Source organism: Crocodylus porosus, unplaced genomic scaffold, assembly GCF_001723895.1.
Source record: "Crocodylus porosus isolate Cpor-Errol unplaced genomic scaffold, CroPor_comp1, whole genome shotgun sequence".
In the NCBI taxonomy this organism is placed as follows: domain Eukaryota; kingdom Metazoa; phylum Chordata; order Crocodylia; family Crocodylidae; genus Crocodylus; species Crocodylus porosus.
The window spans coordinates 59838342-59854891 of record NW_017728931.1 but is presented as its reverse complement, the minus strand read 5'-3'; the positions used below and the strand labels follow the sequence as shown (position 1 = coordinate 59854891).

General features: G+C 41.9%; 1 protein-coding gene across 1 annotated transcript; it reads right to left on the bottom strand.

The window, feature by feature from the left end:
* Positions 1-1984: 1984 nt before the first annotated feature.
* MGP (matrix Gla protein) lies at positions 1985-9070 on the bottom strand. The gene is made up of 5 exons (XM_019545179.1): positions 8986-9070; positions 6309-6439; positions 4726-4761; positions 3695-3770; positions 1985-2347 (listed from the first exon to the last, which is right to left on the bottom strand). The coding sequence occupies exons 2-5, from the start codon at positions 6367-6369 to the stop codon at positions 2209-2211; spliced, it is 312 nt and encodes a 103-aa protein (XP_019400724.1). The 5' UTR covers positions 6370-6439; positions 8986-9070; the 3' UTR covers positions 1985-2208.
* Positions 9071-16550: the final 7480 nt, after the last annotated feature.

Genomic DNA, 16550 nt, shown 5'->3' with positions numbered 1-16550 from the left:
GACGGAGATTCCACATCCTCTCTAGGTAGCTTGTTCCAGTTCTTAACCACCTTCATAGTGAGAGATGCATATTTCAAAATAGATATGACTTAGTACTTAATCTCATAGTATATCAACAAACTGATCTTTCATGCCTTATAGCCCTTGGTGGTTTGCCTTGCATCTTTTCCACTTGTTTAATTTTTGGTTTTCATGCATGTCCCTGAATGCGGAAACAGGGTATATTTAGCAGATACAGAAGACTTTGTGTTTTATGATCCCCACATCTGCAGATATGCAAACAGCTGTGGTCGCTAATGAACTGGGGAGATATTTACATTCTCATTTATATCGGATTATGCCAGAACATTCTGGTGTGTCAGCATTTATTGATAAAGTGAAAAGTCCATGTCTTTGGTGTTGGTATAAGGTACAGTGAGGTGGCTGTTCATGTTCTCTTATGAAATGGGAAGGAATCTTTGGGTGGTCTGTGTGTGGTGCTCAGGGACCAGGTCATTTCTTGATTTTGGATGAGATTTGAACAGAGTTGGGGGGCAATGTTAAATTTATTTGGGGAAAACATTATTGGGCATTTCTAAACATTTGTGGTTTTATTTTCTGAAGCGTAACCTTAACTTTGAATTTCTTGGCTTTCTAACAGTTAGGAATATTTTTTTTCAACTAGTGTTCTTTGAAGACATATTCCTCCTCAACTGCCATCTTTCAATCTTAAAATGTGTCTTCATTTAATATGCAACACACTTGTCATTCTATATGATAGATTTTCATCTTTCAAAGTTATGCATAGACTGACTAGTCCAAGTACCAGGGAAATATCTACTCTACAAATAATTTCTGAGTACACACAGATCACAGAAAACCCTTGTTATATTTTTTCCTGCTTCCTCAAAGGTACAGTCAAGAATATGCTATATTTACTCTTGAGTATCTACCACAGTGTTCTTGTACTTAGATGCCAGACACGTGTACTGTGCTCTGAAGCTCAGGTTTCCTTCTGTTCCATGGACTCCACAGACTCAGGAGAGTGCCAACGGGGAGAGGAAGGATATATTTTAGAAGGAGGTTATTTTCATCTGTGAGCTCTCCAAGATGCCCCTCAGTTGCAGCCCCATTCATCCGGGGCTGCCTGCTTTTGCTTTATTAAGTCACTGAGATTTATCCTCATACTCTTTTTATCTCCTTTTGTAAGATTTATCTCTTTTTCTCTTCTATGTTCAGTTTGTATATTAATGCATGGTCTTAATATCTGAATTATCTACATTTCTATAGACTCTTCAACCTGAAGATCCCAAAGATTTTACAAATTTTAATTCATCCAATAGGTATCCCCCTCCATGCTTAGAAGGAATGTAGTTGTTATATCGGTTTCCTGCTCAGCAAGAGAGAACAGCTGAGCCAAAGAGAATAGATTCTCTCTCCTAGAACATCTTCTCATTTTTTTTGGTGAGAACACTTCTGGTTGCATTTCAAAGGAAGGTGATGTAGTATATACAGTGGACCAAGCTTCAAAGGGAAGTGATGGCAGAACTATAGACCAAGGATAAAACCCGGACCAGAGAACATATTCTAGTATGCAGAGTTGTCCTGCACCACAACAAGGGGGAGCTATACGTACAAGCTATTACTGAGTATCATTTAGTAGGCTTTTTCTCTGATTAACTTGGTTGTCTAATGTTTTGCTTGTGAGTAGTGAGCTTTTGTCCTGTGTGACACATTTAAAAGGGGTCTTATTTTCAGAACCCACTTTACTTTGGCTCTTTTGAGATGTCTGAAGTTAGGCACCAAATTTTGCTGGCCACTTGGGAGAAATTAAACCAGTTTCAGTCTCCAGAATATAGAAGGTCACTGTCCTAATTGTGTTACACCTTTTAAGATTTGCATTCACATTTAATCACAGAATCAGCATTAAGTCTGGAGAGAGAAATTAAACATTATTGTAGAAACCACCACTCCATCTAAAGGAAGACTCTGAATCATGAAGAGATAGTATCAAACCAGCAGTTTATTGTGTAACAAACACCCACATCCTGATTCCTGTCTGACCTCCACTACATCAGCTTTGCACTAATTAACAGAGACTCTATAGAAGAGTGAAGCAGCAGGCAGGATAGCATACGGTTAACAAGTGACTTAATATTTTTCAGAGCTATCACTCTTTCTAGGTACAGAACCCAGGCTCCAGGTCCTGGAGTAGGGCAGTTGTCACCCTTATTTGGTTGTCCTCTTCCCAAAGAAACGTTTGTAGGCAGCAGCATAGCCATGATGGTAGGCGTAGCGTTCACATGGGTAGTAGTCCTCACAGATCTCTCTATGGCGTTCCTGGGGGCTCTTATGTCTTTCTCTGATCCTACAGTAAAAGTGAGGGGAGAGAAAGAGGGTATGGAGGTGAGGTTAGAGAGAAATGCCATTTAAAGTATTGGTGTCCGTGGTTCTTTTCAGCCTTGCCTTTCCACTTAAGTCCCAGTTTACACTGCAGTGTTCTCTCAATCTGAGAGCATCTCCACTCTGCAGCTTAAAAACTAAAAACTCAAAGCAAAGTCAAAGACGTTTCAGTTTGACAAGAAAACTCCCTGCACTAAGCCCTTTCTCAAGTGACACTTAGAGCAGATGGAGACTCACAAAGCTTTTTGGTTGAAAAGCAGTTCATGCTTCCAAAGTAACTCAAATCTGATGACCTAAGCTCTTCTACACTTTCACACTGCCAAGGATAGTGGCAGAGAACAGGAATGGCCCATGAAGGAGCCATCTGGAACTGTTATAGGGAACATATTAACTTATTTGTTTTAAAAGGGTAATTTCACAGTGCTAGCTTAACTACCGTAGACTTCGTGTCTGTTATTCATTCAGGGTAGCCACACTGAAATCCTTTAATGAGGGTATGTCCATATTATCTACATGGCCTCCCCGAGGCCACTGGCAAGAAACAAGAAATTCCCATTCAGTCCCACTCTGCAGATAAAGCACAGTGAAAAATGTAGTGGTAGAACACAGATGGCTGTAAGCAGTGCTGCTTTCATGAGCACGCCCAAGACTGGGAACCTGAGAACATCTCACAGGACCAATGCCAAAAAAGTGAGCACACAACAGTTTTTGGCACACAGTGCCAAGCAGGACTTTTTTTCTCAGTGATGGTAACAGAATTGCTCTGGAGATGGTATAGCCTTACCCTGAGGGAACTTTCTCCCTGTTTGATAACTGTATCTGAAAACAAGGGCAGATACATGCTGAACAGAAATGCAACACTCCCATTCCCAATACTAGAAAAGCTTTGCTTTGAAATAAGATGATGTGAAGAAGGCGTTGAGAGGCCAAATGAGGTCAAGCACACATAAAAAGCCCGTGGTAGATCAAGGAACAGAACCCAGGTCATCAAATCTTAGATTGGGTGATCTCTGGATCATTCTTTTTTTCAGGGCATACATTAGTGATTTTCCTTCTTTCTACTATTGCTTTCTTTGGACTAATTAATTATTGCCTTAATGGCAGAGAGACTGTTCAGGTATACTCCTGTCACTAATCTTGTTCCATGTTCAAACTGTTTTGAACAAATGGGGACACCAACATAGGAGGGAAACTTAAACCTCAAAAGGAAGCCCAGTGCTATTTGTAACAAGGGCACCAACCTAAACATGCTTAGGAGAGCCACATACACATACATATTTTACCAGTCTCCTGAGACCCCATGAAAACATACCTCTCGCGCATAATAGCTTTTTGTCTTGGATCCAGTCTCATAAAGTCATGAGCACTTTGCCTGGTAACAAAGGGACCTGATGAGATTTTAAAAAAATGTTATATTAATATTTGCTTGAAATGAAAAGCATCCAGTATTTACCACAGTGTCTCTTCCACCCTTTCCCATTCTTATCTGATATCAGATCCTTGACAAACTCTCAGTAGGTTCTCTGGTTTTGCTTGATGGTATTTCAATCTGCCAAATAATCTGTCCTTGCTTATCCTAACTCCATTGGCTGTTATTTGACTCTGGTGTAGATCTTGGCTCTTTTTTTCTTCATAACTCAGTCTCCCCAGAGTGTTAAACTTTCTATCATTCTCCTATGATACCCTCTCAGCAACTTCTTGATTTGATGGGCCTTTGTAGATCATTTGTAACTAGGTAGCTCACAAGCCATTTAATTTGCAGTGGGTTGCTGAATGAAGAATCAGATGCTTAGCTATCTGCTGCAGCTTTAATTCAAAGGATGCCACATGTCTAAAGACCTGGAGCTAGCAATCTTATCTGACCCTTCTAGGTTGAAGGGAAGGCAAAATTGTAGTGAGATCTGTAATGCCAGATCTGCCAATGATCCCTGCAGCACTCTGTGATATAGCCTTCCTGAGACTCAGCACATTTTTTTTTATCAATATCCCTGCTTCTGTGTCTTTTGGGCAATCTCAAATGCAAGCAACCATGATCAAATCTATTTTTGGTTATTTTTTAGATATGACTTTGGAAAATACCATGAGAAATTTGTGATTTGGCTTCAAGGTATATTTTATCTTTCTGCTTCTCTCCCATTCATCTTAAAATCCAGTCAACAAAGAAATCCAGTTGGCCTCGATGAGCTGTTCTCCTCCCCACCCCACTTCTATATTTCCATCCATCTCCCAGTCTCCTGCTTGCCAGTCACAGCTGATACTTCTAATAGAGAAGTTAAGCTAATTGAATATCAGAGTGCTTTCATTCCTCTCTAATTTAAATCAAATAGTAAAATAGTCTCTTACTAGTAAACTCATGGGACTCCATACTCTCGTGGGACTCTGAGAGGAAAAAAAGGAAAAACACACATTAAGACACTGTCTTTTTGAGCAACACAGTATCTTTCTGTCACCATTAATAAAGAGAAGGAAAGAAAGACAGAAATGTCTCATTTATTTTTTTAAAGGAAGGGAAAGGGGAAGAAACAGTGTAACCTAGTGTCAGAACAGTGAACGGAATAAGGGCTTGGGGTTGTGCCACTGATCTACTCTAGGCTCCTCAGGAATGTCACTTAACTTCTATTCCGCTGTCAGTAATTCTCAGTCAGGGTGTTGCAGAAACCTGGGGTGCCTCGAGATCCTTTCAAGGGTGCCTTAGGTGACAGATAATGTTAGCACTATCAGGTGTACAAACATGATTCACACGATAAACCCAGAGATTGAAAATAGGAATTCATAGTGTTAAAAATATTCTGACCTGTCATTGTCTTCTTTAGTTTTTTGCAACAGAAGAATTACTCTATCAGTTTTTTGTAGTAAAAAATGAGTGAAAACTAATAGCTGGCATTTTCTAAGAGGTGCCTGGAGTCTAACGAGGGATGCCCCAAGCCTAACAAGGTTGAGAACCACTCCGCTATGTACTCTCTGTGTCTCTGTAACAGATATGACAACTACATTCCTTCTAAACATGGAGGGGGATAGCTATTGAATGAATTAACATTTGTAAAATCTCAGGTTGAAGATTCTATGGAAATGTAGGTAATTCAGCTATTAAAGCTATGCATTTATATACAAACTGAACACAGAAGAGAAAAAGGAGATAAGGAAAGTATGAGGAGAAAGCTCACTGATTTTTTATAAAGCCAAAACAGGCAGCTCAGGATGAAGGGGGCCGCAACTGAGGGGCATCTTGGAAAGCCACTTTGCCATAGCATAAAGGTTTTGGGAATTATACAGGGGATAAATCCTTGGAATTTCCCTAATATGCCTGTGAATCACTGTTAAATATATACTGCCCTGTTCTGCCTCCCATCTCCAAGGTAGGGGAAAGCACCACCTCTCTTGGACTCTGATATGTCCTCCATAGGAGGTCTATATTGAGCAGATCCTTTTTGGTATTGGGTGGTGGAACTGGAGCGTGCTCCATCCACTCCATGCATTGACCTGGTATTGCAGTGCTTCCAGGACCGGTGCAAAAAAAACAGAAAAAAAAAAAAAAAAAAAGCCTCCCATCCTGGATTTCTGTAACTGATGGTAATTAAGGGAACAGCTACAGGATTAGGTCTCTCTCATCTCCTCTTTCAATATTTGATTCAAAAGAATGGGATTCTGGGGAGGTAGTAGCAGCAGGTATTGCTGACAGAAGGATCTGCAGCAGACAAGGCAGCTCTGAAGTGCAGGGAGTCCTAGACTAGTGACAGAACTATCTCGAGCTGATTGAATTCCGGTGTAGAAAGAGAGGGGTCTAGCAGGCTGGCAGGGGGGATTATACAGAGAGCAGGCCAGAGAAAAGCAAAAAAGAAATGGACAAACAAATGAAGGAAATATTTTCAGCATGCCTGTGACTAGCTGTCAGTCCAAAACAAACTGCAAGAAAAGAAGTCACCTACCATAACAGAAAGCTGCCATCACCAAGACAGCCAGAAGTGCGAGGGTGATGATGGTCCGCATTGTGTGCGCGTGTGTCTTGTTTGTATGCTGTCACTCTTTCCACTGAGGGCAGCCAGAGACTCTGGGCAGGCTGCAAAGTTAGCAGTAGAGTGTTTATTATAAAAATAGTGGCTGGGAGGGAAGGAATCAGATGGAGGGGCCTGGGAAAGGTAAGGGTTGGCTGGCATGTATTCCTGCTAGAGCTGTTACAAAACATCCTCTTTTAACAGATTTAATCAGCCCCTGATGGTGGGCGAGGCATGTTTCCCTCCCCTCCACCACTCTTGCTTCAGGGGAGGGTGCCTTAGTTCAAAGCAAATCAGCTATTAACATTGCATGTTCAGAAATGCTCAGCCACATATCTTGAATAAGTTCCAGACACTGGTGAGGGCCCCACAAGAGGGGTGTATATTTATCCTATATCTACAGGGTGGCTATTCTCATTCCACCTCTGAACTCTTCTTCCAGCCCTTGCCACACTCTGTCTGGCTACACAGAGCCCAGACTGTTTTGCCAGCCCTATGAATGGTGGGACTGAAACAGATTCCCTGTTTCCTGGAAAGATGGGAAAATCTGATGTCAAATAACTGTTCCACCCTCAGCTTCTACTCAAGCTAGTCCCTACTGGAATTCAAGGGAGTTCCTTTTTCCTCTTTCCCCCAAACACACCCCATTCACCTCAGTCCTAAAAAGATGGTCTCTGTAGAGATAATGAAGGATTAAAACTTCTACTGCAGTAGCACCTACAATTCTGACTAGGTTTTTTTTCCCAATATTTTCCCCCACTGGCATATATGCTCTGCTCCTCTGGGAAGAGAAGTCTCATCTTCCTCAGTAAATAGAAAAGTCATCCCTCATAGCTGCTGGCTGGCTTGGTGCCAATAGCTTTCCAGCAAACTAGGGACTCAAAACTGCTACAATCCCTTTACTTTGCATGCCAGAAGAGGCCCAAAGTACTGCAGAGTCTGTCAGTGGTCAGCCCTCTGATTTCTTGCCCATGGGATTGGATTCAAAGTATTGCAGGAGTCTGGAGCTGCCTCCTGGTCCAGGCATAAACTTAGATCAGTTCGTTCCCTGACCTCACTGAAATAGATGCTCAACTGTCATCATTGACCTTGCAATTTCAGTTTTACACTTAGGTCTTGAGGGATTCAGACCCCACATGCAACTATGTTAGTGGAGGCAGTTACTTAATCTGCAAAGGTGCCAGAGTCATGCTAAAAATCAAACCCTTCCCTGCTGGGATGAACAACTGAATTGTGAAGGAACCAGATAACTCTAGGCTTTGTAAATCACCTTAACGATGCCAAGAAATAACTGACTCCAAACTCCCTGCCCTGGTCAGGATCTCTGATCCTTAGGAAAGAAAAAACCCTAAAATGAGTCCTATAAGCGGAGTCCCCAGTAAGAATGAGATATTTTCCTTCTGTTTCCCCACTCAGAAGAGATGGATTCCTCCCCATTTTTTCCCCATCCACTCTCCCAGCTCCCATACACCATTCAGATTATGCAAATACCATGCTTTAATGGGGATGATGAGAAACCCCAGTGCGCACAAGTAGAGAACAGAATTGGAGGCTAAATATTTCCTACCTATTTTGAGCCCGTTGCCCCAGCTCCCTTTCTTCCCAGTGCCTCCTACTAGATTTTAAGAGTATTGCTAAAATCTCTTAGGGAGATTTTACTGCCTTGGGTAAAGAAAATTTAGAGAAAAAGTGTAGAGTTTTGTTTTTCTTTTTCCCCAGAGGGTGGATTTTATAGGTTTCCTGTATCTGATAGGCACTCTGGCAGTTAGGCGAGTCTCACTGCTGCCAAAAAAAGGAAGGCTGAAGTAAAAGACATCAGGAGAGGACCCAGAGATAAAAAAATTGGGCATAGAAAAACAGATGCTAAAAGGTCAAGGCAAGAGAAGATGCTGGCTATGGGAACATCCAGACAGAAACACTTACACTTCCTGACTGAGTCCTCTCCGTGTACCTGCCCTGGCTTCCAGTGCTGAGTCCTCAGCCTCACTGACCCTAGCCTTTGCTTCCTCCCGCAGTCACTCAATGGTCCCAGAACTCCTGTGGCATCCTGTGGCATCACCGCAGAAGTAAAGGAAGTGTCCCATATAGTATCAGCATGAATACATCATTCTTTTCCTCAAACCCTCAGCATTTTCCAAAGACAGATTAGCTGCCATTGTGAGCTGCCCCACAGTAGGCATCCCTTGGTATTAGTCAGAAAACCACATTCACTGACAGAAGCCCTTGCCTGGCCAAAGCAATCCCCACCCTTTCATGAGGTTCCTAAAACACATACTCCTTCCTAGGAATCCTACCAAGTGCATGCCCACATGTACATATATCAAGTAGCACATCCTGGCATAACTCCCTTCTTTCTGCCTTTGCCATCTAACAGTACACTAGAGACTTAGGAACTAAGATTAAGTACCCACAACGTTTGTAAGGAATTCTGCTGTGTGGGGATAGGGTACAGAGCTGAGAAAGTAGCCCTGTGCTTGTTATGATAGACAGGATAGCAACAATATTACAGACTCCCAGGCAAGTTTCAAACATTGTACAGCTGCAAAGAACTGCACAGACAATAATTACTAACAACTGTCAGGGAAAAGAAGGGATGTCCTTGCATACTCACCAAAGGTGTTATTCTTCAGTCTGCGGCTCTTGTTGAGGAGGAGTTCTCCCAGCGTCCGGTAGCTTTAGCTGGAAAAGAAGGGCCCTTTTATTTATCATCCCTGATCAGTAGCTCCTCCCCTTCTCTCTCCCACTCTTGAGCCACCCTCCACCCCCAGGCCACCACCATTTCTGTCAAAAACACGTTTTACCCTCAGTCAGGAAACCAGAAACCTCAGGAAATGGAGCCAAGAGAGAGCAGAGGAGCCAAAACAGACATTGGTGGCCAATAAAGTCAAAGCCAAGTCTTGGGCAGACCATGTGCATCCAAAGCCATTAACGAGCAGTGGTAGAGGCTTCCTGAATGGAGGTCTAGTCTTCTTCCTTGACAGTTCAGTTCATATCCTGAACACCTCTCCACCAACAGTCATGCACTGAGTCAGACCCACTCTCAGAAGAGCTGGTCAGCAAGAACACCTGTTAAGCATGGTAAATGGTTAAGGTCAAAAACCACACCACATACACATACAGACCATGAGCCTTCACAACTGGCAAAGTAAAGCAGCAAAAAAAATCTAGTGATCTGAGACCTCTGCTGTGAAGGGGCCTTCAAAATAAATTATTTCCCCAACAGCAAACCAATACCTCAGAGTGGCAGGGTGAACTCAGGGGAGTTAAAACTGTGCAAGTTGATCAAAGAAGAGGTGCAGCTTCTTTATTACCTCTAAGCAAAGATAACATCAAGAAAATCCATTGTACAAGCAGCTAATAATTTTAGTTTCTCATTTACAGATAAAGATCTAACTTAGAACTTGGTTACAGAGTAAAAAATGCAGTACAACTATCAAATTAGAGGACCAGCAACAGCTTCTTTAGGGGGAAGGGTAATCCTTGGTTCCCTGAACGAGGTATGACCACTGGCCTCTCACCACATGGCATGCATATGTTTTTCCCTTTGCCTGTTCCACAGAGAGCATGCATCTGCTACAACGTCCTGCTGCAAAAAAAATCTCGTTAATCAGGAGATAATGACTCATGTTTTTATTTTGTTAGGTTCTGCAGGTCAGTCTATGGCAGTGATTCACAGTGGAGATGCTTTAAAAGGAGATTCAGGGTGCCACACACCATTATCAATATTGGGTGTGCAAATATCTACCTATACCTGATTCACAAGATAAACTCAGAGATTTCAAATAGGAATCATAGGCTGCATCCAGACATGCTTGCAGCAGCACAAATAGTAGCGGCACAAGTTTATGTTGTTACTTTGTGCCTCCGCACATATCCCTTCACATGCACTTTGTTGTGGGACAATTTGTGCTGCTTTGGGCAAACTGCCGTTGCCCAGCTCCTCACAGCTCCTGGTGTGCTGGAGAAGCAGGGGCACAAATGGAGCAGTGGAGATGCTCTGGCCAGCAGCCAGATCATCTTACTAGAGGACCAAGCCTCTGTTTATTCTGGTGCATACTATTTTTGTGTGTTCTATGCCAGTTTTCTTCCCTGTGCTTTTTTTGCTCCTGGGAAATTTTAACATTCCACGCATGCAGTTTGTGGCATCACAAAGAGGTTTGTGGCACCACAAACTGCACGTGCTTATTTGGACATGGCCTAAGTGTCAAAACATTCTGGAACTTGTTGTGGTCTTTCTGAGTTCTTTGCACTGGAAGAATTGATCTATTTTTTTTTCTGTAATCAAGAAATGAGTGAAAACTAAGAGCTGGCATCTTCTGAGGGGAACTTTGAGTCTAATGAGAGGTGTCTTGAGTCTAAAAAGGTTGACAGCCAGTGGTCTATGATGTGGCGGCTCAGATGGCAGGTGTTACATGTAAGGGCGACTGGTGCCACCTTAGTCAAGGGGGGGCACATGCCCCCCCCCAGTAACCAGTCAGCGACTGGGGGGGGATCCCCCCACAGCCAGTCTCTCTGACCGGGGTGGGACAAGGTTCCCACACAGCCAGTCTCAACAACGGGAGGGGCCAGTCCCCAGGAGCCAATTGCAAAGCTCCCACTCCCCAGCCAGCGCTCACAGAGGTGACACTGGTGCTCCCTCCTGCCCCCATCCGTCACCACTGGGTACATATGTCTCTGGTACAAGTGAAACATGGCTTTCACAGACCAAGTGCAGCCCTACTTTCTGAGGCCAATGTTTCCACACAGAAGAAAAGAGGGCATGTCTATATCACCTCTAAGCTATGCCCAAGATACGTCATCTAGAATACTGTACAAGAAAGAAGAGTTCAAATTGGGACAGACATAGAGAAGGGCTACAAGATGCTAAAGGATTAGATGACCTATCTTACAAGAGACAAAATAAAAGAGCTTAGTTTGTTTAATCAAAACCAGGTTGAGAATAGGCTAGATGATTTTCTATAAATATGTGGAGAGGGGTGGTAAATGTTTGGGGAAAAAACAATTACTTAAACTAAAGGAAAATGCTAGCACAAGAATGAATGTTTATGAATTGGTCAGGCTGAAAATTAGAATAAAGATGTCTAACCATCAGAGCAGTGGAGTTCTGGATCAGCCTTCCAATAAGACTAATGGGTGCGAAGTAAACTAACTAGATTTTAAATGGAGCGTGATCAATTTATGAAAGAGATCATATTCTCTGAGATAGCAAGGAAATTAACTTGACGACCCTGAAGATCCCTTCCAGTCCTATTTCAGCATATAATTTAGTCAAATGCCATAATGATAATGATTTAGAGAAGCAATTTTTCAGCAAGATAAACAAGTACTTTTTGGAACAACTAGTTCTAGAACAAACAAGAAAACAAGCTTTTTTCCACTGAGTCTTAAGTCACACGGAGAAACTGAGCCAAAAACTAACTATAGTTAAGCCATAACAGTAGCCACAATGCCATTAAAAGCAATAACCTCAAAGAAAGAACCCTACTGAAGGCTATCACAGTGACACTAAGCTGTGGAAAGGGAGATTTTTTTTTAATAAGGAAGCTACTCAAAAGACTGTAATATCAGAAGCAAACTCATTTTACAGTTATAACTTGATACATGTGTCCATATGTAACTCACTTAACTACCAGAGATTAAAACTGAAGTGGGTCAGAAAGATCTTCCATTCCATGAGCAGTGTAGAACATTCAAGAAAATATTGCTTTGTCCCAAAACAGGGCAGAAAGCTAAACCTTAAAAAAATGTTGTGGAAAAAAATCCTATAAAAATAGTTTCAGGTCAACCTTTTCTCATAGATCAAAGCCAGTGGTTGATTAAGAGCAATTCTTCCTTTACCTGTAGAGTTTTCTTCCATGGTCATCCTTTTCTCCATGTTAATATCAAAAAGAAATAAAGAGATTGCTGCTGAAATGCCAGCAATATAAGGGAAACATTCAGCTCTCCATCTCCTTTTTGTCAAGCGTAAATAGACTATCTCCCCACTTCTTAGATGTTGAGGTGGAATTGGGTGTTGGGTAAAAAATCAATGGCTAAAACTAAAGGTGATCCTTGTAGGAAAAGGAAAATGCTTTAAGGAACTTCTCCCACTTCATTAAGATTTTTTTCCACAGCCTTGGGATTCTTTTGGATTATTGCATACTGCTGGATGTTCCCAAAACAGCCATGGCTTCAAATCTTTCCTCTGTGACAAAGAAGATTGCACCTCATCCCATCAGACACAGACCTGACAAGTGTTCCACATATTTGTGATCTCCAAGGCTGATTATTACAATTAGTCAAATTTAGGAATTAAAGTCCATGACCTGAAAAAGCCTAATTTATTTAATTTATTTAAGCCTAATTACAAAAACATGGCAACCCTCTGGTTCACAACACTGGTGATTATTAGGAACATCTCCCCCACATTGACCGTCCACTGTGGTTCCATTCATACAGAGGTTTGACCTAGCTTTCTATGCGTTTATTCAAAGCTCTCCACAGGACTGAACCTAGAAACCCAAAAGATCACCTCTCTCTGTAGGACCTGATGTGCCATGACATCTACAATCAGCTAAGACAATAGTTGGGTCATAAGTACAGAAGACAGAATTTCCAAAAAGGACTGGACCATGATTCTCTAACTCAGTAAATAAAGCAATGAGAATGACCTTGATTGTCAACTTATGCAGTGGTAAGTCTAAACCTCACCTCTTCACTTGGCTTTCCCTCAATGAGAGCTCCATGTACACAATGAACTCTCTTACAGTCTGGAAAGGAAGGAAGGGAGAAAAGACTGTTAATTTTATTTGCATGTTTTAATATTTGGCAGTGGTTACCATGCTATAATTAAAGAATTTACATAAGTAATTTGATTTTGTACTGTAAACCACACATGAAAACTAGATAAACAAAATAATCAAAAGATCTTTCTGTAAAATCAGAGGATGCCTTTGAGCTAAGCTCCGCTGGGGAAGTGAAGCAAAATTCCTTCCTCCTCTTCTCCCAGCTCAAGGAAAGTTATGTCCTGCTCTGACTCATTCTCTAAAACCAGATGAGATTTATCCAACTTAGTTTCCTGTCCAAACTTGCATAGTGATAAAAAAGCAACTTCGATCTCACCCTACTCAGTGCAAGCCTTTCCCCTTCATCTGTTATGTAAAAGGAACTATGTTGAGTCTTAAATCAAAGAACCAAGGCATGTTTTAAACCTAGAATCTTCAAATTTTCTAGGTGTAAAATTGGATTGACATTGTTATTATAAAATACATCCATCTTCCATTATTTCATCCATCTTAAATAGAAATATCAGGCCTACAAGGCTCTACCAAGAGCCCTGCCATGTTGGTATATGTTATGTATGTTTTTTTGCCCTATAGGTCTCAGGTTCAGAGCTGACTCATCTCTCCACCACGTGAAAAGCCTTCTCTATAGATTCCTTAAAAAGAAAATGAGATGTGCTAAACAAGATCAGACTAAATCTGGGTTTTGCCACTGCTTGTTGCCAATCTCTAATGTGCTGCAGAGAAAGGTTGGGATGGGTGCAGTGTTGTCTGTGGGGAGAAGAAAGACATTCCTAGTCTTTGAAGCATGAAATATGATTACACTTATCTTCATATGCATAACTATAAATGCTTTTAACGCCCATAACCTTAAGCACCAGCCAAACTATTTGACTCTTTGACCTCCTATAGTAATGAATTCCACAAACTAATTAAGTGCTCTGTGAAGAAAAAAATATTTTATTGCATTTTTGTCAAGAGATTTTTGTGTCCTTGTAAAATGGAAAACTCTAAAAAAGGAGGAAGATACAACCAGTTTTCATTTTATTCCTATTAACTCTCTCTCTCTGTCTTGCAATATAACTGGTTTCCAAGACTAATTCTATTCCCCTTTTTCTAGCAGTCATAATTTTCTCTGAATATGAAATGAAAAGGCTACTAATGGACCCAGGCAAACTTTACTTCCAGTTTCTAGTGTATAATAGTCTTCATTACAGAATTAGTTTACACTGTTCTTTAGAGTGGATAGTTACTTATGTGGCAGGAAATTCTATCTTCTGAGTTACTGAGGTCTAGACTGAAAAAACTGGACCAGGGACCAGAGGTGGGTCTTTAGATCCAAACCATGAGTGGCTGGGCTTGGGGTACATGAACAACACTGTCTGGAATTTGTACAGACTTCATATGTATTAATTATCACATCACAAAAATACTTCTGAGGGCATAAAGAGAGCAGCATGTATCCTGGTGAAATCTACCTTGGTTTTAAATAGCAATGCAGATTATATCAGGATCAGGAATGGATAGCTATTGCAGCTCTAGGTGAATATATGGGTAGGCTTTTTGGCCTACCCAAGGGCTAAAGCACCTCCACTCTGCTGGAAGGAGCACAGACTGAGCCCTGAAGTAAGATATAGCCCGGAAGTAAGAAGGAAAACTGGGAGAGGGATTTAGACATGAAGAAATCTTGAGATAGTGGCAAACAGATTCAGTCTCTACAAGGTCTTCTCTCACCCTCCTTTGCATAGACACAAAAGACTTAAACATCAGCTAATCATGTCTCTGTTAGTCTAGCAAGACAACATGTTCTGGGATTAAGCATCAAGGGCCCTCCAGCGAAGAACCCAAGCTCTATGGGTGATACTGCCTGGCCACAATCATACCATCTCCCTGCTAAGCCTGGGACTACCAATACAAGCCCTGCCTACTTGCTCCCACTCAGTCTGCACATGCCCCAACCTGGCAATTAGGTCATTCAAATAGCTTATAGGATCCTACATGCATTCCCCAGCATTGCTCTTTTGAGTCTGCTTAAGTCCTCCCTAAGCCTTATCTATTGTCTAATTGCTGGGTTTGGGTGTGCACAAAGCAGAACTAAACAGGCAAGACTTGTTTTTCAGCAGCAGTACTAGACTTGATGGAAAGGTGGTCTAGATAGAGACAGACCCTCTTCTGACTCCCTGAACCTTTATGATTGAAGTCTGGGCCTGCCCCTGGAATCCTTGAAGCTCTACATTCAAGTTCTGCAAGTGCTATTTGAATTCCCCTAAGACGCTTTCAGGCACTGGCTCTTTTCAGTCATCTAATTTCCTTGTCTGTATTGAGCCTTTTGTGAAAATCCTCACTGACTCCACTATTGCTAGTTAGAAACATCTGCCTGCTGGTGTTTTCAGCATTATGTTGGGATATGTACATCTAATCCTGCTCATAACAAACAATATGATGATAAACCATGATAAATAGTATATGCTATTATTTTCATCCCTTGGGAGCTCTTCAGATGCTATAGCAACAGTAGGACGTTCTCCAAAAGGCTGAATGTAGACACACACAAAAAAAGTGAAAGGAGTGATTCACAGAGGGAGAAAAAACAACTAAGAGGCCAATTTCAGCTCCTTCTCGCCTGAGTGAAAATAAACACAGATGTTTGTTCTGTAGCCTTTATCAGTCTTCTGTCTCCCTCCAGCACATTCAACACTGAGGTATGAAAGTGACCTTGGTCTGATGCTGACAAACACAGCCCAGCTGGCTTTGAGATTGATGCCATTTCCCAGCAATCAATGCCAAGCCAATTACACGCCCTCATTCCTGGAGCCCCTGTGATCATTGATGCCTTCTGAAAAGTCCCCAGGGCTGAAACTGCATTCCTTCTCTGTTGCCTGGCTTTGGCTGCTTCTCCTGAGATGTGAAATAGTACCCTCTGGGCCTGTTCTCCATGATCCCAGCAGAGATAAGTGTCTCTGCTGCTCAGGAGAAGAGAGAAGAAAGAACAACAGACTTTCTAGACAGGATGGTAGCTTGTTATGATCAACACAAGATGACTATGTAGAAAACTAGGTAAGTAAAGGGATCTAGTCCAATTAACTCTGTATCAAAAGTCCCATTGTTAGCGGTCATCTGTGTTGCTCTCCCAGGAAGAGGTTCTGCTTCCTATTAAAACATTATGATAAATCAACTTCCCATCTCCTCACTACTGTTCAAACATTCCATTACGTGCCCCAGTCCTTCATTACTGTGTGCCCCATTCATCAACCATCCGCTGCCCCTTAAGAGCTGGCTAGAAGATTGCATCAACGTAAATGGGAAATTTTGTTCCATCTACACACACCAAGAGATAGAAATCTCTCCTTCCTTAGGAGCTGGGAGCAAGAAATGTGCCCAGAGAAGCAGCTGGGCCCATTCCCCATGCTAATCC

Bases quoted from the DNA above. Each gene is read 5' to 3' on its own strand.
- MGP (XM_019545179.1), bottom strand. From the start codon at position 6,369: ATGCGGACCATCATCACCCTCGCACTTCTGGCTGTCTTGGTGATGGCA. The intron at 4,762-6,308 runs GTAGGTGACTTC...TTTTCCTCTCAG, and splicing joins GATGGCAGCTTTCTGTTATG to AGTCCCACGAGAGTATGGAG. The intron at 2,348-3,694 runs GTATGTTTTCAT...CTTTTACTGTAG, and splicing joins AAAGCTATTATGCGCGAGAG to GATCAGAGAAAGACATAAGA.